The sequence below is a fragment of the Malania oleifera genome, chromosome 10, assembly GCF_029873635.1.
Source record: "Malania oleifera isolate guangnan ecotype guangnan chromosome 10, ASM2987363v1, whole genome shotgun sequence".
Classification (NCBI taxonomy): Eukaryota; Viridiplantae; Streptophyta; class Magnoliopsida; order Santalales; family Ximeniaceae; genus Malania; species Malania oleifera.
In genome coordinates, this window is record NC_080426.1 from 58,356,393 (window position 1) to 58,379,512 (window position 23,120).

The 23,120-nt window shown below is 37.1% G+C and overlaps 1 protein-coding gene and 1 non-coding gene across 2 annotated transcripts; one reads left to right on the forward strand and one right to left on the reverse strand.

Annotated features, from left to right (window-relative positions):
* Positions 1–6,176: 6,176 nt before the first annotated feature.
* LOC131165346 (aspartyl protease family protein 2) lies at positions 6,177–8,063 on the forward strand. Its single transcript, XM_058123040.1, has one exon. The coding sequence runs from the start codon at positions 6,299–6,301 to the stop codon at positions 7,733–7,735; it is 1,437 nt and encodes a 478-aa protein (XP_057979023.1). The 5' UTR covers positions 6,177–6,298; the 3' UTR covers positions 7,736–8,063.
* A 1,544-nt stretch (positions 8,064–9,607) lies between these two features.
* Positions 9,608–9,713, reverse strand: LOC131167224 (small nucleolar RNA R71). The gene has a single exon (XR_009140078.1). It is a non-coding gene; the product is annotated as a small nucleolar RNA R71 (small nucleolar RNA).
* Between the last annotated feature and the right edge of the window lie 13,407 nt (positions 9,714–23,120).

A 23,120-nucleotide genomic window follows, 5' to 3' on the forward strand; every position in this document is an offset into this window, starting at 1 on the left:
GTGTAACCAAACTTTCACCTAAGATAACTTTACAATCCTTATAAGATAGATGGTCCCTCTTCTTAGTTAAAAAGAAATCTGTGGTTTTTATTGTACCCACTCTTGAAAGTTATTAAGTGTTATTCTCTTTTTATAAAACAAGTATTTAACATAACCAAATTGTAAGGCATGACAAACTATAGCGACCTGTAAAATTTCGTTTAAAATTCTCCAATACCACCTGTAATAAATATTTTCATACAGTGGAACCTCAAATACAAATTAACAGGGTACTAATCTACCTCATCATGACAATAATATTTTCCAGTAGCATAATTAATATTCTTAAAATTATGGACTTATCAAAACATAATTTATTTAATATCTATTCTAAATAGAACCTTCTATCCCACCCACGCTTCTGCTGCACTACTTTGATTTCGGCTAATCTTCTTATGGCATTTGAAAAATGTGATGTAATCATGGGGTGAGACACTTTTCAGTAGAATAGAATAGATTATTATCAGTGTGTGGCAACATGAGTGTTAGTGTTCCAAAAACACAACCATTAAATAATTAACTTTAACTAAGAAATCATGTAAAACTGTACTCACACCTATATATTTAAAAATACATACTTTTCTCAACAACATGCTTTGGCTTTATAAATTTCTCTGTGTACGTTAATCATCATATATACATAAAAGAATTCCCCTAGATGGACAATCATATAACATCATGTAATAACCCCATATGATCGGCTTATGCGATCCGAAGACTAGACTTAGTACTGACTAACCTACCAGGCTAAGTCAAACATACTCATCTGTAAGTACGTTGGCCACCCAAGCTGGTCCGGACTTCAGAAAGGTACTCTACTCTTCTTTGGCCTAATTGACTACCCATCCACCAATACTTTCTGAATAGTGTGGTTGCACTGACTATCATAATAGCTACGGTACCGTGATCTCTTAACATAATTGGTCCATCAGGGTTCTTATACCATATAATACAATTTATAAAATATAACAGTAACATGATCTCATTTCATAATTATCATTTCACATATCGGTATAAAACCATCTTTTTGTAACATCATATCATATCGATATAAAATCATCTGTTCATAACATCATATCATATCGGTATAAAACTGTCTGTTCATAACATATCACATCATATCGGTATAAAACTGTATGTTCACAACATATCGTATCATATCGTAAATCCGTATAATTCCTATCATATTCATAAATCAGTATAAAATAAACATTCTCATGACACACAATTTAAATGTTAAATCATCTGCACAAGAAAAATGTACTTTACTAAAAACAGAGGTATGATCATCTTCATGATTTTAGTTAACTCATAATATAGGTTTTATAGGAAAAAGGAGATGATTACCTTTACTCACTTTAGTTTTTCCAAGTACATGTATACATATAATAAACCAAAATTATTATTTTCATAAGCTTGATTATTCAGAAAACGATATATAACATTCCTGCAATCACATGCTACAATTTAATCGGTTAAATTTTCAAAAATAACTGACAAAATATATTCCCATTACCTTGGCCCTGGAGTGGTGCCTACGACATCCCAACGACGAATCCACTCCGGTTAAAATGTTCAGGAGCGAAGCTAGGACCCGAAAATGGTGTTTGTTTTTCAATTCGGCGGAGAGACAGAGAGAAATTGAAGATAGAGTGAGAGAGAACCATGGGGGGGGGGTCTCAGGGATTGTAATTCCTAAAGCTTCTTTTGAAGCTTCAATATATATATATATATATATATATATATATATATATATATTAGTAATATATTATTTAATTAATAATATTAATTAATTAATTAATTTAATTTTTTTTTTAGGATCACTACACAAAATCTAAGATTGTATCACCAAACTCATTTTTATCTCCATATCCATGGCATCCAAGTATCCTCTCATGTATATATATATAAATATATTATTATATTATATTATATTATATTATTTAATTAATAATAATAATAATAATTTAATTAATTAATTAATTAATTTAATTTTTTTTTTAGGATCACTACATAAAATCTAAGATTGTATCACCAAACTCATTTTTATCTTCATATCCATGGCCTCCATGTATCCTCTCATACCCTGCATTATCCTTCCCAATGTGAGCATTCAAATCAGCTCCTATATATGTTTTTTCATACATCGGGATCCCTTATAAAATACTATCCATTTCTTTCCAAAATTGTCTTTTTAAAATTTTTTTTTTCTAAGCTTGTTTGGGGAGCATATGCACTAATGATGTTTACTATCTTTAGGGCCTAAAACTAACTTGATTGTAATGATTCTATCCCCTATTCTTTTAACATCTACTGCATTATCTTTTAGATCTCTATCTACAAGAATACCCATCCCATTTTTTTATGATTCTCTATACCAATGTACCAAAGTTTAAATCCTGATTTTTTGGGATTTCCTCTTATTTTATCTTCGAAACAATGTATTTGGCAAGATGCCAAATATGAAAAGATGGGTTTTTTCTGCTCGAAATGTTGCAGGCGAGGACATACCTCGATTGTTTGCAGGTTGGGAGAGAAGCGAAAGGAGGAGGAAAAATATAAAGAAAAAAAGATATGGAAAACCAAAGACTAATGACAGTGTGATAGAAACCAATGCCGACGTGGATAAAGGGGCAAAGAAGGTAGTGCAAGAAGTAGGATCCAGTAATATGCATATGAAGAAGCAGATTAATGATAAGGGCCCTGAAATAGTGGAAACTCTTGTAGTTCAAGAAAAAAGAGGATTATGCAAGGCAAAACTATGATATACCGTAGAGAGCATTAGAAAATAATGGGAATGAAGATTCAATAGAGAGGAATGAAGGGGAGTGTGAAAAAGTTAGAGTACATGGTAGTGGCTTAGATTGTCAAGGAAGCACTGTGGTTTACATGATCGGTCAATGTGCTAAGTATTCAACTAGGTGGAGTTCTTGTTAGCACGAACAAGTTCAAGCATCACTTGGACATGGTTAACATCTCCAGGTGCTAGACAGGAGGTGGTCCCAATCTACTGTCCTAGGTGGAGCAGTGAGTTATGCTTTCATATTTCTCTTAAGTGGTGAATATTCGCCAAGTTGGAGATTGTTAGACATATGGCTCATATTGAGTGGAATGCATGCACTGGGAAAGCATGGTGAAGCAAAGAACAAGGAAGGATGCTGCAAGAAGAAACCATTGATGGTTAGGTCGACAATTGCATCAACGATTTACTCTCAGGAGATAATCATCAATGGTTTTAGTCGGGTGTGGCTTTGTTTAGCGCAGATAATAGATTTTGAATTAGGAGATCAGTAGATTGGGAAATTTGAAGGATTTTCCTCCGGAATTTGCTACAAAAGTGTTTTAGATGTATTCTAAGTCTTCTGTACGCATAAGATTAGAATATAAACAATATTTTGTAACCCTTGACATTTTGATAGTGAAACTCAGCTACTTGCTTTTGTGGACGTAGATAGATTGTCAAGCCACATAATTTCTTATGTTGTGTGTTCTTATTACTTTATTTTATTCTCTTTGTAATTGATTATTTTCGTATTCATTCATTGTTAGTTGCTATATTGCTTGTTCCAGATTCAATTTGTGTTTTTTCGTTATGTATTGGTATACTACCTCTCTCTGCACAACACAAAGGAAGATACTTGGGTAGTAAATAAAGTCAGTGGTATGATCAAGAAGTCCAAAAATCCATTAAGAAAAAAAGAAATTAGTATAAGATATGGCAAAATTGTAGAAAAAAAAAAATCTTGAAAAATATAAAGAAATGAGAAAAGTACAAAAAAATATATATATATATATCAATGAAGCTAAACATAGAGCTTATGATATTTTATATACTAAGTTAGATACAAAAGAAGGAGAAAAAGACATTTACAGACTTACTTGAGCTAGAGAAAGAAAATGTAAGGATATAGGTTTTGCAAAATGTATAAAGGACGAGAATAATAATGTCTTAATTAGAGAAGAAGATATAAAAGAAAGATGGCGAAAATACTTTAACAAGTTTTTCAATGAAAACTTAAATGAAAGATTGAACTTGAAAGTGACAAATGAAGAGAAGATAAAAAATAGAAGATTTATTCGTAAAATTAGAGTCCTTAAAGTTAAGATGACATTAAAAAAGATAAAAAGTGAGAAATCTATAGGACTAGATAAAATACCAATTGAAGTTTGGAAATGTTTAGGGGATAAAGGTTTTATTTGGTTAATTAATATATTCAATAATATTATAAAAACCAAGAAAATGTCAGAAGAATGGAGGAAAAGTACGTTAGTACCTCAGTATAAAAACAAAAGTGATTGAAAACTGTAATAACTATCCGAAATTATGGGAAAAGGTAATTGTACATAGAATAATATTAGAAATAAAGACTTAAGAAAATCAATTTCATTTTATGCCTGAGAGATTAACTATAGAAACTATTTATCTTTTACGAAGTTTAATGGAAAAGTCTAAGGAAAAGAAGAAGGACTTGCATATGATTTTTATTGATATAGAGAAAGCTTATGATAGAATACTTAGGGAAGTGCTTTGGTGGATATTAGAAAAAAGGGGAGTGTAGTAGATATATAGAGGACGTTAAGGACATGTGTGATAGAGTAAGGACTAGAGTTAGGACCGTAGGAGGACAGTCTGGAGAGTTCCTAATCTCAATAGGTGTTCATCAAGGTTCTACTTTGAGTTCTTATCTTTTTTACTTTAATAATTGATGAAATATCTAGGAATATCCAAGATGAAATCTCTTGGGGTATGTCGTTTGCAGATGATATTGTGTTGATTGATGATAGTATGAGCAGAGTAGAATCAAAGTTAGAACTTTGGAGAGCTACATTGGAGTCTAAAGGGTTTAGGATAAGCAGGAATAAGACTGAATAGATAAAATGTAATTTTAGTAATGTAAAGAGTAGCACCAAAGAGAAGATTAAACTGGACAATCAAGAGATTAATAGCACTGATAGATTTAGATATTTTGAATCTATTATGCAAGGTTAAGGGGAAATTAAAGAAGATGTAGTACATAGAATTACGACAAGTTGGGTAAAATGGAGGAGTGCGTTAGGTGTGTTGTGTGATTGTAGAATACCCTTAAAATTAAAAGGAAAATATTTTATGGTTCAATGTTGGGTAACTAAATAACAATATATACAAAAACTAAAAGTGGTTGAGATGCATATGTTAAGATGGATGAGTGATTTAACATTAAAAGATAAAGTGAGAAATGAACATATATGTAACAATTTAGGCATAACACTAGTTGAAAACAAGATAATTAAGGGAGGGGCGATTTAGATAGTTTGGTCATTTAAAACGCAAACCTAGTAGAGCACCTATGAGGAGGAGAGAGTTATCATTTTTGACACGAAAAGGGGTAGGCCTAAAAGTACTTGATATAAGGTAGTGAGAAAAAATTTAATAGCCCTCGACCTAATAGAAGAAAATGCTTTAAATCGAGTGAATTAACGAAAAAAAAATTCATATAGACGACCCAACCTATTGAAAGTTAAGACTTATGTTATTGTTGTTGTTGTTGTATGATGAGATCAAGGATATTTAAAAATAATGAAAAAAAAATATGTAAGTTCAAAATTATTTTCTCCTCTTAATGAATATTAGTTGTGAGCATATATTATGTATATCTCACATTTTTAAATTATTTGATTTTAGAGGATAATGGAGAGTGAAGATAATTCAAAATTAGAAATATTTTTAAAATTTTAAAATTTAGTATAAAGGATAATGGGAGGTCAGGAAGGTAATGAAAAATTATAATTTTTTTAAAATTTAAAATAAAAAATAATATGTGAAAATAGTTATATACTTACAATTTGTAAATTGTAAATATAAAATAAGTTGAAAATTGTGGGATTTTGGGAAGAGAACTTTAAAAAAAAAAAAAAAAAGAAGATTAAAACTGTCTGTACAGCCCTATACAGCATAGATCAAAATCCACATAATTAAATTTTAAATGAATATTAATAGCTTTAAAATAAATTTTATTTTTTGTAATAAAAATTAGTGAGAGCATTTTTTGTAATAAAAAAAAGAGTGAGAGCGCTTCATCTAATAATGATAAATCTATCAAAAAATGTTACATCCACACCAGCCAAAAGGGCACTCCACGCCAGATCACCGCCTTTCGCACTCACACTTTTTTTCTTTTTTCTTTTTTTTTTTAAAAATCACACTCTCTCCTTCTCTCTCTTCTGTTATTTATACTCGCTAGTCCAACTCTTTCCCCTTAACCTCCATAGCCTCTCTGCCATGGAAGCTGAACCCAAATCCGTTCTCTTCTCCTTCTTCTTCCTCATTTCCCTCTGTGCAGGTCTCCGTTACCAGACTCTGAGTCCAGGGACTCTCCCCATCCCATCCAAGCTCAACCCCGATGTCTCATGGACCGAATCCGAGACCGTAACCCTACCTGATTCTGCCCAAGCGGAGACCCAAACCCAATCCACCCTCGCCCTCTCCCTCCGCCTCGAGCACATTGATGCCTTGGCCTCCGACCTCACCGCCGAGTCCCTCTTCAAGCTCAGACTCGACCGCGATGCTATCCGGGTCGGATCCCTCCTCGCTAAGGCCGCCGGCGTCCCCTTCAAACAAACCCCCGGCGAACACTTCAGTAGCTCCATCATCTCCGGCCTCGCGCAAGGCAGCGGCGAGTACTTCACTCGCTTGGGCATCGGAACTCCTCCGACGTTCGAGTACCTGGTTCTCGATACCGGATCCGACATTAATTGGATCCAGTGTAAACCCTGCGCCAGATGTTACAATCAGACGGATCGGCTCTTCGATCCGGCTAAGTCTCATACCTACGCCGCAGTCCCTTGTAGGTCAGCACAATGTCAAAAGCTGGACAGCTCCGGATGTGATCGGCAGAAGCAAAGGTGCCTCTATCAGGTGTCCTACGGCGACGGGTCGTTCACCGTCGGCGTGCTCTCCACTGAAACGCTGACGTTCCGGCGGACGAAGATTGCGAATGTGATGATTGGGTGCGGCCACGACAACGAGGGATTGTTCGTCGGCGCCGCTGGATTGTTGGGGCTCGGCCAGGGGAAACTTTCTTTCCCGGCCCAAGCTGGCGCCCAGTTCAAGCAAAAGTTCTCGTACTGCTTGGTGGACCGTTCGGCGTCTTCGAAGCCGTCTTCGCTGTTATTTGGCGAATCGGCGGTGTCGCACAGGGCCCGCTATACTCCTCTAGCCCCAAACAAAAAGCTCGACACCTTCTACTACGTCAACCTCCTCGGAATCAGCGTAGGCGGGTCTCCAGTCCGGGCAATTACTCCGTCGCTGTTCAAGCTCGACCAGATTGGAAACGGAGGAGTCATAATCGACTCGGGGACCTCGGTGACCCGACTCACCATGCCGGCTTACACCGCCCTGCGCGACGAATTCAAGAAAAAAACGAAGAATCTGAAACTGACAGACGGATTCTCTCTGTTCGATACGTGCTACGACCTGAGGGGGAAGGCGGAGGTAAAGGTGCCGACGGTGGTATTGCATTTCGAGAACAAGGTGGACATGTCGCTGCCGGCGACGAATTACCTGATTCCGGTGGACAACGAGGGGACTTTCTGCTTCGCCTTCGCCGGAACGGCGAGCGGGTTGTCGATAATTGGGAATATACAGCAGCAGGGATTCCGGGTCATGTTCGATTTGGCGAAATCCATGGTCGGGTTTTATTCGGGCGGGTGCACATGACTTGCGCGTGCTCCGTGTCAAGGGGTGAGGAACATGGAACAAGGAAGGCACTCTTTCTCTCTCGCTTGCCGTCCTTGAAAAAAAAAAAAAAGAAGAAGAATTTGTGTTTTGTTTTTTGGGGGGTAAAAATGTTGAACTCCCATCCGAGAAAATAGAGAAGGAAAAAGGAAAAGTAGAGAAGGAAAAACTCGGATTGTGCAATGTTGTGTTGTTTGTTGTAAGCTTGTATTAAATTAAGAAAGGGGGTTAAGGGTAATGAGTGTGATCAATATGGAAAATTGAAGGCAGACGCGCATTCCCAGTAAATAATAGTGATTTGTATGGAAAAGGTGTTTGTGTTTGGCCTTTGGCTACCCCTAATGATGTCTGCCAGCTGACGCTGCGATCATGCCTGCCCAAAAAGCTAGCTTGCTGCTTTCCATGGCTGCAAAACGACACACCACTCTCTCTCTCTCTCTCTCTCTCTCTCAAATGGGACTACGGGGATTTACTTAGATCTTTGTTCACCTTTAAGGGTAAAATTTACTAAATGCTAGTATGTTTAATTTATTTTTTTCCTCCTTTCCATTGTTGCGAGAGACTCTCTTGTCAAAAGAATGTTCCCCTCTCTCCATATGCCAAAATTGATGGGTCTGTCTATACGAATGTGTTGAGAACATGCGTCTAATACTAAAAAGAATCGGAAATTATATTCACGATTTAGTCAATTGTGAGACATTTGCTTTTCTTTTTTTTCTTTTTTTTTTTTTGGAATACCCACTGAGTACCCACACGTCCGTTTTACAGTCCACGTGACTAATCCTGCGTCCCTTAAAGTTGACCCCATAACTTCAAAGGAAGGGTAAATTCAGGAGTCCAAGGACGGAAACGAGTTCGGGAGGGTTTGAACACCTGATCTCGTGAAAGGCACTTTCGTAGTCCGCACTACCACCTGAACCACATCTTTCACTTCTTTTTCATAACAAGGATTTAGTAAACTAAAAAGGAAGTGGTTTAATAACTGCGCTTCAAGTCTCAGTGGATCGATATCCAACTTACCCACTTTCTATTGAACTTGGGATAGTTAGGTTTTATAAATATTATTTTTGGTGCTTAAGGAACTAAGCCTTGGCAAGCCTACCAAATTTTGGCACTATTGCCGGGGACTTGGCTACGGTTATAAGCCAAATTCTACTTTAGAGTATTATTGCCTTGTTCTTTTGATTTGCTCTCCCTTTTGTTTTCATTTTCTTTATTAATTTCTATTTTCTTTATTTTGGTTCCTGTTTTTGAAGTCTGAATTTGTGTGCTTACACGTGTGTATGTTTGGTCTGCGTTCTTTGGAAATTGAGATAATTCCCTTAGATCTTGATATTGAAAAATCCTGTAGGTCCCTTAGGAATCCAATCTCTAATTCGGAGAAGGCCGAGTTTTCTGAACTGAAAGCAATGGCCGAAGATAACCCCCTGGTTCTCGCTGAACAAATCTCAAAGCCCCATGCTCCTCACCTACATGTAGTGGGAGAGCAACACCTTCGGCCTCTTAGGGACTACTTTGTACCTAATGCATACACATTGTCTTTTTGCATTTGGTTCCCAAATGTCCAGGTGGCACAATTTGAGATTAAGACTTCGATTATCTCGATACTGCCTAACTTTCATGGGAACTCTACTGAAAGTCCTTACCAACATCTAGATGAGTTCTTGGAAATTTGTTTTACCATCCACATCCCTAATTTTAGTTATGATGCTCTCCGTATTAGGCTTTACCCATTCTCTCTGAAGGATAAGGCCAAATATTGGCTGACGTATTTAGAACCGAACTCGGTGACAAACTGGGCCACCATGCAACATGAATTCCTTAAAAAATACTTTTCAATTGGGAATACTAATCAACTTCGAAGAGCCATCACAAGTTTCTCACAGATGAATGGGGAACTCTTTTTCAAGACTTGGGAGCATTTTAGGGATCTGCTCCATAAATTTCCACATCACAAGGTCCCCAAGTGGCAATTAGTCCAAACTTTCTACGAAGGGTTGGTTAAGAGAGATAGGTTTTTGGTTGATGCATCGTGCAGAGGCACTTTCCTCACTAAGCACGAGAATAAGGCCTAGATTCTCTTTGAAAATTTGGCAGAAAACTCTCAGCAGCACATGGCTTCCACCCGTAGACTACCTAATCCATCGACAATCTACAAGTTGATCGCAACCCAGGACCTGACCCCCATTCTACATGCTATATCTAAAACATTATATCAATGCTTGTCCCTAGGACCGCATGCAATAGCGTGTGCAGAGGTTTGTGTAATTTGCCTCGACCCTTCCCATACATGTTACAATTGTCCTCACATGCATTCCCAGCTTGAGCTTGTGTAGGAGGAAGTAAAGGCCACTCACAATTGGTACAATAAGCCGTCCAACGACCCTTATTCGAATACATACAATCTCGAGTGGAAACAACATTCTAACTTCTCCTGAAGGCCGCAAACCCTGGGTTTTCAAAGCCAAAGACCTCAACAAAACCCTAATGTTGTGCCCCCATGACCATATCAAAATTTCCAAAATCATCCGGACTTAGCCCCCAAACCTTCAACCGTTCAACATCCTCCTCCACCTTGATCCAAATATGACTCATCTCAGGAGATGGTGTTGATAGCCCTTAAGAGAATCAAAGCTGACCGTCAAGTGGACTAACAACTCCTTCACTCCCATTCCTAATCTATCATAAACCTAGAAACCACCATGGGACAGCTAGCTACTACTCTAAGTCGGAGGGATGAGGGCAAGTTACCAAGTCAGTCCATTATAAATCCAAAGGGACAATATGGGGTAGAATGTGAACCGGACACTGGCCCCTTATCATATTCTGAGCTGACCCAAGCGATAACTACATTTCAGAATAATAGGCTGATAGTTGCATAAGGCAAGGAGCAGCTGAGCACTGGGAAAACCCAAAATGAAAAACTGGGTGCACCCAATGCTGATTCATGCACTCTTTCTTCCTCTAGTTGGGTACCAATACCATTGAGTCTCATGCCTACCACCAGAAGGACCACACCTCACTTCGTCCCCTATAGGGCTTTTCACGGCTACCCAGTAACACATCCGATAACCCCACTTGCACCCTCTATATTTAGGAAAGAGGCTTCCACTGAATCCATCTGGGATATGTTGAAACAAGTGAGAATAGATAAGCCTCTCATAGATGACATTAAGAAATCGCCTGCATTCATAAAGTTCCTTAGGGACTTGTCAATGCAAGAGATAGAATCAAGGGTGCACATGGATGGCTTAGTTAAGCAAACTGAGAATATGAGTGCCATAATACTAAAGCATTTTGTTCCTAAACTAAAAGATCCCGACTCACCTACTATTTCGTGTGTAATTGGAAATTACACCATTGAGGGCACTTTGCTAGATCTAGGAACAAGTGTGAACATCCTTTCATACTCGGTCTATCAAAAACTTAACTCAAGAGTGTTGCAACCCATCTCGGTTTCTTTATGCCTTGTTGATCGATCTCTTAAGGAACCCCAGGGTATTGTAGAAGACGTGGTAGTTAAGGTGGGAGATTTCAATTACCCTGTTGATTTCATCATTTTAGACTTGGAGACCTCCACCAACCCAATCCCTATTCTTTTGGGACGACCATTCCTAGCCACGACTAATGCTTGCATTCAATATAAGACAAGGATTATGGACATCTTTTGGGGCCACAAGCAACGTAGGCTAAACATATTTAATGCTTCCCAACATCCACTTAATGCCGTCCAAGCCATATACGAAGACATGATTTATAAAATTGTTAGGGAAGCAACTCCTTTAATGCTATGGAAATACCCTTGGGATAGCACACTTCAGCTTGACAACCCTACCATTGCCGAATTTGAGGACCCTTTTGAGCAATTCATAACAAAACATGATTCGGGCTCCAATTCTAAAAATAAGTTGGGGGTATGCAACTTCAGGTGTGAGGAAGAAAAAAGAGAAGCCATTGCTACTTGGGAACCAGGATGAGTCCACACCAAGCTTCAATACATCTGACTAAAGATGGTAAACTTAGTGCTTCCGAAAGGCAACCCGATAATTTTTATTTACTTTTTGAGTCCTTAGGACCGTGAGAGTAGATTAAGTAGGGTTGAGAGTCTTTCAAGTAGGATTTAGTACAAGTCAGGGGTGTGACAAAGTACAGTGACCATCATGTATGTGGGTGACTTGGTCGAGCCCCCGCACCGTTAAGAGATTTGGAGATACTGAGAGGATCGACCAGGTCCGTGACTAGCATTGAGCTTGGTGCGACCCGATCGAGAAACAATAAGAATTCATTTAAAATCTTCTTGACCCCGACTCTTCATATCCCGCCTTCTTATTACAACTTGGATGAGCATAGTCGCCCTCTTCTCTCACTTGATACTGGAGCAAGTCGTGGCCCCATTGCACTCCCTCGTAATGTCTTCTCTATCTGATTCATCTCCAACATCCTCCCATGTATCATCTTAGCCCGCTGCCAAGAGGCGACGTCTTCGAGCCGTGCCACGACAAGGGTCTTCATTGCAGGACCGACAGGGTCTCGAGTCACAGGAAGAGGTTGTGCATGTAGTTCGAGCTCCTTGCAAGCGTCTGCAGATGACACCAAGATGAGGGTCGGCCCCATAACCAGGGAGCTCAGCGTGAGTAGTAACACCATCATTCGTGGACCAAACCTCCATTGATTTTTAGGAGGTCCAATTTCCCCACCCCCTGGCATTCCACCACCTCTAGCCGACCATGCCATATATCCCACCGTCAGAGATTCATGATTCTCCCACCACTGTGGCTCCAGTTCCTAAGCCTGACCCACAACCGTGGCCATGCCCTTTTCAATCATATCAGTTCCTCCCGCCATGTACCATACCTGATCAGCTGTAGCCACTTTAGGTTCTCCAACCACATTAGACTCGACTCCCACTCTCCCCCAGCCAACTTCTATACTTGCGAGAAACGACACCTTCTTGTGACACAGCATTAGCCCAACCACTGATGTTTTCATATGATTCAGAATCTGACTCTGACTCTGTCTAAAATCAACAATGCTATGTCAATTACATTTGGGTCTTGTATTATGCCTTTGCGACATAGGGTTGTTTTCTTTCTTCTTCTAGTTCCAGTTAGCCTTGTTTTTGTCGCAATCTCAATATTTGTACTATGTCTTTCTACATTGTACTATTGGTATCTTAATGACAAATTTCATGGTGTTTTTGTGTCTTTTGTGCTATAGTGTCAATTTGCATGCATGACTCGTATGAACATTATATTTTGTAGGAACACTGTTTGTTCTTATCGGCACCATGCACTGTATTATCCCTTGCTCGAGTTTTATTTTCTATCCACTCTTTAGTGAGGACATTGAAGTTCTAAGTTGGGGGTAGGGGGCAATACACTACATGGCACATTCAAAAAAATTTTCTTAGTAAAATATGCTTCATAACATGATAACAACTAGTTTACCCTTTTTACATACACCTATATAACTCAGACGTTACATGCCTAGGCCAATCTATTATATGATTCTATTATGCTCACTAACAATGTAGTGAGCCGTTTGTGCATGGTTTCGCATTAAACGACCTAATGAACAGTCATGCCACTCTAGAAGGTCAATTAGTGATTCATTTGTGTTAATATTGCTGTGTGAAATCTTGTATTCAATGGTACTTCAGGAGGCTCAAAACCACACTTACACGTGATTTGTAACACTTAGGGTTCTTTGAGAGCCTTGAGAGAACAACCATGGCAACTATGACCTCTTATGAGGTATTGTTGAGCCATTCATTCATTGCTCGAGTTTTAACGTCAAAGTCTGAGTTTACAAAAGTCAACTATCTTTCTTTTACTGGATTCCCTATGTCAATTAGACGTTGCTCTTGTATGTGTTATCCTAAAGGTGACATCATGTGGGGAGATATAAACCTAGGTCTTGTAGCCTACTCAAGACATAAAAGTCAAGCCACCTTTAGAGACAGAATTTTTCCATGGACTCTGGTTCGAGCTACATTCCTATTGGAAACATGAAGACAAGATAAAAATGTGATGATTGTATTAATTGACCATGTTAAAAAAAAAAAAAAAAAGGAAGAGAGAAGAACAAAAGAGAGAAAGAAAAACCTGAGCAAAGGAAAATAAAAGCAAAAAAATATACACTTGCTCTGAGAAAAGATAAAAAGGTCAAGCTGAGGACACACATTACGAGTTTGCTCGTATAAAGGATCTTCTAACCAATGCATTTGCTGAATTCATGCAAGTCTGGGAATAAGTTCATCTAGGGTGGTCTTGATTAAATATGGCGATTGAGAAGATGTTAGGGTGAAGGACCCGACACCTTTAAGGCTGGATCCCTTTCCTATAAGACTAGTCCACTTCATACTTCTAACGTTAGTTCTTTAAAATATGTGGGATGTTTGATCATGACATTCTTCCTTACATATGAGAGTGAACCTCTTCTCTTGAGTGTTTTCCATTCTGAGGGTATACCAATGAGGTTGAGTCATGACAACTGTTCTGTAGGTGTCCAAAGGCACCCTGAGTGTGACAGATCATGCACCTTACATATGCTTTGTGATATAATCTAGCAATGCTTGAAACTACATGGAAATATTAGCACTGAACTAAATTTGTTGGTTGATCCCCTAAGAGTTGTAACTTTGGTGTAATAGTTATGTAGTGTTAAGATTTGCATTAATGAATTGTTGCGGAGTGTGTGTAATGGAATCATGAATGAACAAGCCTACGTGTAATTGGGTCATATTTTTGTATGTGAAATGGTAAGGTTCTTATTATATGCATATATTTTCTGATATTCACCAAGCATGTGTTTGTGGGAATCGCCCTAGAAACCCTCACGAGACTAGAACTCATACACTAGGATCAACTTAGGGGTTTAAAGCCTTATTTCATAAGGTAAATGCAACAGTGTTTCCCACGAAAGAGGATATAGGTAGGATTTGGTAGATTTTGCTTTGCTCAAGGACTAGCAAAGTGTAAGTTGGGGGTTGTGATGAGTCCCTAACATATATGATTTTAGATCCTCATTTACCTGTTCTTATCCTCATTTTATTATATATTTACCAAGAGTTATCATTGTTTAGAGTTATGCAAGGTTTGTTTGTCTTTTCATAAAAAACAAGTTAAAACCATAAAGTTAGGGATTACAAGAAGCCAAGGAGGATTCAAAGCTCGAATTCATAGATTCAGCCAAGCCCCAAGGCTTCAGATCATAAATGGACAAGGAGATAATGCTCGACCATGTGGCGCGACCAGCAAACCACAGAGGCGACTTAATCTTCCACTGCAGACTCCAAGGTTCAGATTGAGATCATAATTCTGCACGGTTCGACCAAGTGCTCGACCAAGTGACCCGCTGGGGCGACCATGTCGAGATATTGAGACGGAACTGAAATTCAGAAGTACCGAGAGTTTTGACAAAGTGTTTGACCAAGAGACCGTCAGGGGCGACTATGTTGAGATACTAAGATTTCCTAAAGATTGAGATACTGCAAGTCTCGACCATTGACTTGACCTTCAATACCCTAAGGTGCGATGAAGTCGAAGACATTGAAGATTTGAATCCCTGACTTCCCACGAGCCTCAACTAGGGTGCGCAAAAGTATGATAGAGGAGCGACCTAGTTGATAGCGACGATCTTCTGCGCGAGATTTGCTGCAAACCTTCTTAATTTGTAAAACAAACCTTGTAAACCCTAGAGCCTATAAGTATTCTCTACGAAAACAAGCTCTGGGTTCCTCTTTGACCTCTCTTAGGTGAGTGATAGACCTAGGAAGTCATTAAGAGCCAAGATAGAATAAGAGTAGAGTAGTTTTGGTTTGTGTATGGAGTGTCCGTCGTCCTATGACAACCAGCGGCGTTCATGCAACAGTCGTGTATATTAGGATCTCATCTTGTACTTCTGGTGTTAGTGACAGACGTTTGGAATGATAAAGGGATGATCTTTTTACTCATGCTTTCATTTATTGCTTTTAATTTACTGCTTTCTATTTACTTGCTATGGGCTTGATGAAAGGTTGCAAATAAGGATAGACATTGCTACGTATCAGTCAGAGGGAAGTAGTTGGCTATGGAACTGCGGAGGTGTTCGTTATCATTGAGACAGGGTATACTTCATTTCCCAACCGTACTTCAGATAGTTGGTGCACCCTTGCTACTCTGTGCCCTCGATCGCCCTTCTCCCGCTTTGGCCCGCTCGGGTTAGTACTTCTATGGAAGTCTAGATGAGCATAGTTAGAAGCATGGCATCCAGCTTATGATTTGAACCACAACATTGCTTTGTAGGGTAACTTAGAAGTTTACTTGTTTTCCAGTAGTTTAGATTTATTTGCTTTCAGTTATGTTCTTTCCGGTAGTTGTTAGATAATCACCATTGCAAAATATCATCTTTCACTTCTTTTTCATAACAAGGATTTAGTAAACTAAAAAGGAAGTGGTTTAATAACTGCTCTTCAAGTCTTCGTGGATCAATACCCAACTTACCCATTTTCTACTGAACTTGGGATAATTAGGTTTTATAAATATTATTTTTGGTAGTTAAGGACCCAAGCCTTGGCAAGCCTACCAGAGCTCAATCAAGTAATGTATATTTTTCAATTTGCATGCACAAACAAGTTCCTATTTTTTATGCTTAGTTGTTCCTATTTTTCATTCTTCTTCCCCTTTCATATCGTCAAAATCAACACATGATGAATGAAGATATTGTCAACACTAGGCTCGGGTGGCCCAATTGCCAACATATTTGGTGACCGTTTAAAAATCAAACAAGTCTAGATAACCAAACCAATGGTTCCTAAACTTGTTTATTTATTTTATAAAAATGGAGTTGCTACTTTATTTTAGTTTTGAAAAATAAAAAATAAAGGAAAATCCTTTCGAAAAGAGATTTAGATTTGGGAGTATCATTGTGAATAGGAAAGGTAATTCCTTTAATTTCCTTTTCATCTGATCTCCTTATTCTTTTTTTTTTGTATCCTCTTTTCTCACTCATTTTCTTTCTCTCCTCTCTTTTTCATGGATCCCACCTCTTACTTCTATTTCTTGCAGGTAAAAAAAAAAAAGACTTTGAACTCCCATATTCAAGTTTTGGCTCCTCACTTTCAAATAAATTTTTTTCATTCCCTCTTTATCTCCTTTTCCTTTACTTTCCCTTATTTTTTCACGAACCAAAAAGAACCCTATGAGCTTGTATAGCTTTTGTTTGGTTCCAACTTGGCTTGGCCCTCTATTTGGCTTTGGGCCTCTATCTGGTTTTGAGTTAGCTTGGCCCCTATTTGGCTTTTGAGGATGAATTTGGGCCTCTATTTGGCTCCAACCACTGTTGGGCTTTGGGTCTCTATGTAACTTCAAATTCAAATTTTGCCTTGGGCTTAGGCCTCAGTTTTTAATGTACTATAGGGAATTTGAACTTGGACTTGGGCTTAAATGAAATTGGATTTTGACTTAGGCTCATCCCACTGTTGGCATTGGCTTTATTAAACAAATTTGGGCTTAGGCACTCTATTGGGCCTAAACCCTAGAATCAATGGACCCAGGTCCAAACTAGACCTGGGTTTTGAGTCTTTGGATCCATAAACCAAATGGGTTGGGTCAATGCAGCTTAGTGTATCGGGTCAATTGACCTGATTTAATGAATTGGATCCACAAGTTGGATCCGAATCAGGACCATTTTCGATGCCCTTTCCTCACCAGATTAAATATAAAATTAAAACATAAAAAAAAAAAATGTAAAAACCAACCTTTGAGCTCCTATAATATTCTTCAAAATCCCTTTTGATTTTGTTTTGCAATTCTTTGCTCTAAATTTGACTTCAATACTGTTGTAATATGTGGTTCATATGTTGAGTGGAAAACATGTACAAAAAGAACATGGAAGAAAACGGAAATGCTGACTTGTAAGAGGAAACAGTCGATGTAGGCATTGCCGAACTACGTAATTTTTCATGTCATTGTTTCATTACTTTCATTATAATCTATGTGATTGTGTTTTCTGCATATTTCACAGTTAAGTGCTGCATTGTGAGATTTTTTTTTGTCGTGCATTGATTTGCACAACAAGTTGGTATCAGAGCATTGTTGTAATGACTTCTGAAATTTCTTCTGCAAATTTTGATGGAAACTTCAAACTATTGGTAGAGAAGGGTTAAGGATTTGTTAGTGTAGCAAGGTATGGTGAAGGCACTATACGGAGGTTAACCAGAAGGCATGGATGAAACAAGTTGGAAGGAATTGGAAGCGAAGATTGTTACTATTGTCAGACTTTTTCTGGCCGATCACGTGTTGCATCACGTCATGGATGAGGAATCTCCTATGGCTATTTGGAAGAAACTTGAAAGCCGATATATGTCTAAGTCTCTAACAAACAAATTTTATCTCAAGTAGAAGTTGTATTGGCTTAAGATGGCGGAGAGTTCATATTTGAACCAACACATCAATGCATTCAATCAGATTGTGGGTGATTTGATGTGGGTTGATGTCAAGTTCGAGGAAGAAGAAAAGGCATCAATGCTATTGAATTTCCTACCTGCGTCTCACATGTATGAAAATTAAGTTACAACCCTAACATGGAGCAAAGAAACTCTGAATTTGGAAGAGGTAACAAGCGCACTATTGGGTTTTCATTGAAGAAAGAAGGCCAACGATGAAATTTCACATGGTGAAGGGTTTGTGGTAAAGGGTAACTAGGAATGTGGGAGAAGAAAACTCCGAAGAGGATCGAGTTATAAAAAGTCTCGATCGTGGTCCAAGAAAAATAAGGATATTCAGTGTTTTAGGTGCGGGAAAAAAGAGCATATAAAATCGGAGTGTCTAAAGAGAAGGAAAGGGAATGCAGGAAATCAAGAGGTTCTTTAAAATTGGCGAATGTAGTTGAAGATGGGAACTCGGAGAGCAGTGATGGTGATAGGCTTTCTGTTTCATCTGGGTCAGATCGCATTATGGATTCTTGGATCCTAGATTCGATATGCTTTTATCACATGACATCAAATAAAGAATGGTTTAACACCTACAAGTCAGTTAATTTTGGTAAAGTTATGATGGGTATGATACTTCATGCAAAATTGTTGGAAAAGTTTGGAACACCAGTTCCTATATACCATTTCAAACACATCACAACTCAATCATCATAAAATATCCTCTCTTGCCATACCTATTTGGATAATTAAACAATCATATGATAATTGATCCGAAAATACATTTTAACATAGAATAAAGGTACAGTCATCTCTATACTTTAGTTTTATTCAAAGAAACGTTTTTCCAAAAGAAACGAAACGATACCCGAAACCCTAATTTTCCCGAAAATCACACACTCGGAAAACTGGCAATCTCACCCGGTGAAATTTTCCAAACAAGTAACCAAAACATCCGTATAAACATAACCTACAGTTTTACTAGATCAGATTTTAAAAATAATTTATATAAACAAATCTCCTTACCTATTCTTGAATACCAAAACACGACTCCAAACGGCTCGAAACAGCCACACGGATTCCCAAATCCTAATACCGAAAGATCATACGTCAATATCACCCTATTTAGTACAGATCTACAAGTCACTAGGCTCGTTTCGACCCTTACCTCAACTTTGGGCAAAAAACCCAGAAATCCTCAAATCGAGATTCTACTCTGTAGGACTTGTAGAGATTCACCCGCTGATTCACGTAGTAATGTTGGATTGTTAATTCGGGCAATGAGCTGCTCGAGATCATAGAGAGAGAGAGAGAAAGTGAATTCGTGGTTTAGAGAGAGAGAGAGTTATATATAAACATAACTTAGCCCTTAAGTAATTTAAAAATATCTCCTCCAAGATATTTATATATAAATATCTAAAAATATCTCGTCTAATATATATATATATATATATATATATATTGGTTTGGGTTACTACATTTTTGACTCATTTCTCATGTCTCTTACATTTCATTAAATTGAGTTCACTATCCAAGTTGAGACGGTTCAAAAATTCACTAGGCAGTAGAAGTATAGCACATCGCAATAGGTTTAATAAAAACCTTTACACATAAGTGAAACCAGGCAAAGTACTGCCATTATCATAAAGACCACACACACAACATTGTAGAGTGGCACCTCTAGAATGCAGCTGAAGCTATGAATTTATATGGCAACCACACCAAGTTTGTAAATAAGGAGGTGATGAGCAGGGAAGGAGGCAGCTAACAACCTAACCCTAATAGAAGAACCTATTGCAAGGGAGATCATAGTCATCATTAACTCCCTGCTAAGTGGAGTATGTTCACCAAGTGTTTCACATAGACTTATTTGCATGCAAAAGGAGAACCCCCGAAAGTAATCTAGGAGGGAGGAAGATATTACTTTCTCAAAGGATAGTCTAGAGAATGTGTAGACAACACATGAGGACGCCCTAGTGGTCTCCTTGGTGACCACCGACTATAAGGTGAGTAGGATCCTACTCCGCTAACATACTACTTTAGTTAGCTTTAATAGTAACGAAGACAGGACAAGATTGCATGAAGTAGGTTGGATCACTACTCGTTGGGTTTGGGGGTGAGATATATAGTCCAACACATTAGGACTATCTCCCTCTTGGTGGACCGTAAGGAGCAGGCCTTGTTAGGTAACAACAATAATAGTAATAAGTTCAAAAGACACCCACCTCCCCCTAAAATTTTTCAAAAAGACAAAGACATTCCATGAAATTTGTTAAAAAGACAGAAACTTTCCGTAAAAAAAATGTCTTTTTACAAAATATAATTGGCGGTTTGTATCTTTTTGACGAACTTTAATAGAGGTATTTGGAATTCTTGAAACCTCAGGGGAGGTCTCTGAAATTTTTAAAGTTTCAGGAGAGGCTAGTGTCTTTTACCCTAGTAGTAATAATAACAACAATGACGAAGATGATGATATTTTATATTTATAACAATGATATGACTATTATTAAATTTTATTATTACATATATTTAAAATGTATTGAATGATATTATAACAGAACAACATTATCAACATTTAATTTTTTTTTAATTTTTAATCATATTAAAATAAAATTTTATTCATTGAAAATATTTGACATAAAAGAAAAAATACAATGGAAAATGAATATGCTTCTAAGTGAACATATTAGTCTTTATTTGAGAGCAGAAATTATCAGAAATTTTAAATCTTGAATATATATAAGATAAAATATAACTTATACACAAATTTAATGGAAGGGTAAAAAATTGAGCTTACAAATAGTAACTAAAATGGTGGTGTTGTCTGAATTTTCTCTCCCTTTGAAGTTGTGGGGTCAATTTTAAGGGGCGCAGGATTAGTCACGTGAATCGTAAAATGGACACATGGATACTAGGTGCGTAATTCAAAAAAAAATAAAAAAAATATAAAAATAAATGGTGGTGTTGTGAATCTAGAAGGACAAATGGATTTTAACATTCATCAACTTAGTGGGTTGGGGCGGTTCCAAAATGGATAACACTTTGAAAGTCGTAGAAAGGGCGGTTGGGTTTTTGCTTTTGGTTCCTTTCTTCACGCCTCAATTCCCGGCTTTGCTTTCCTATGGATTATGATGTGATGGTCACCTTATAATGTGCTCGTTCAATTTTCAACCATCCCAATTCCCAAGTGCCACATCACTTCATGATCCACGTGCATGCTTTCCCACACTTTATATTGGCAAAGTCAAATATATATATATATATATATATATATATATATATATATATAAGCGTTTAATTATTTTATTCAATTAATTATATTGTTTAATTTTAAATAATTTTAGATAATTGTAAAAATTTAAAATTTAAAATATATAATTGATTCTTTAAAATGTGGCATGATTATATCATCTACCTTAATAATTTATTGTAAAATTGGCATATTATATTTACACTTATTAAAGAAGAAAAGTAAGTAAGAACAAGTATCTGAGACTATGATCATGAGACTATTAGTACATGTTTAGTACATAGAAATAAAATAAAATCAAGTGGAATAGAATTAAATTTATCACTTGATTTCTTCATACTTTTCATTTAAAATTTCATTTCATTCATTTCTTAGTCTCATTCCATGTGCAAACCAAACATGGGATAATTTCCTACTAACCTTTATTCATAACATTTATTAGAAAATACACTACATAATTTTTGGAGCATAAATTTCAGACCTTATATTTGGATTTGGATAAATTTGAATAAATTTTAATATGATTTTATCCAAATTCATTACAACTAAATATCTAAAACTTTTCCAAATATGGGATTAGTGCATACATAGTTTTACAAAAATTTTGGTTAAAAATTCTAATTTTACTTTCTCAAAGCAAGAATTACCAAAAAAAATAAAAATAAAGGTTGTGACAGTGAACATCCCTTTCTACTTATTAACGGTAAAGCACTAGTGTGTAGTCTCAAACTTTACCACAGACAATACAAATAGCAAGAATACTAGTATGAAGTCTAGGTCTTTATCAATCCTACAATTTTGATGCAAGAACAATATGAGAACGTGCAATGATTTTGGACATGATTTTGTAAATGTGAGGTTTGTTTGGAAACCATTAGCTTTATTTGATTATTTGGTCTTGTATTTTTTTTTTTGTGAGTATGAAAAAGGAATGAATGCTGATTTAAAATTTTTGATTTAAAGTTGTTTCAATTTCTCGTTTTTGAGTTTTTTTTTTTTGGGGGGTTTTAAGTTTCTTTTGTCCCCGCTAACAGCCTAATTTAAGCAATCATAATTGATTGATCTTGCCCTGGAGGCTATTGTGACAACAAAGCTTTGTTCTCCATGGTCAAGTAGAATCTACATAGCTATATTAAGCCAATGTCAATTGACTCAAATTGAATGTGTGGGTACTAGGTTATATATTAATAAAATATGTTAGCCTTAGTCGCTACATATTCCTAATTATTGTATTTTGATAATAACAACCCATTAGTAGTTGTAAGTTAAACTAATCATTGCATACCAAGCTATGACAGGTACTGTTAGCTTTGGTACAATCCCAAGAGGTAGGGGTCAATTGGTATTTAAAAGTTCCTTCCTCAGTCAATCAGTCTAACAGCAGTATTACACCACTTAGGGCAGTCTAAGTATATATGAAATTGCAGATATGAAATATTTACCAATAATCAAAGTATGCAACCCAATTTATGTATTTATTAACTCAATGTAATTTTGTGTCTATTAGATACGCAGTATATTCAGTAAGGAAATTAAATCAAGCACACAGTAGAATATAATGCAGGAAATATAAAAATGACACCGAATATGATATTGGGGTTCGGCCAATCCTGCCTACGTCCCTGCCTTGGTACATCTGTACAAGGATTACACTATAAGGCTCATTTAACGGGTGGAACGGTACCTAGACAATCAGGTCAATTAGC

What these genes read in the sequence shown, in the direction of transcription:
- LOC131165346 (XM_058123040.1), top strand. Translation starts at nt 6,299, where the DNA reads ATGGAAGCTGAACCCAAATCCGTTCTCTTCTCCTTCTTCTTCCTCATT.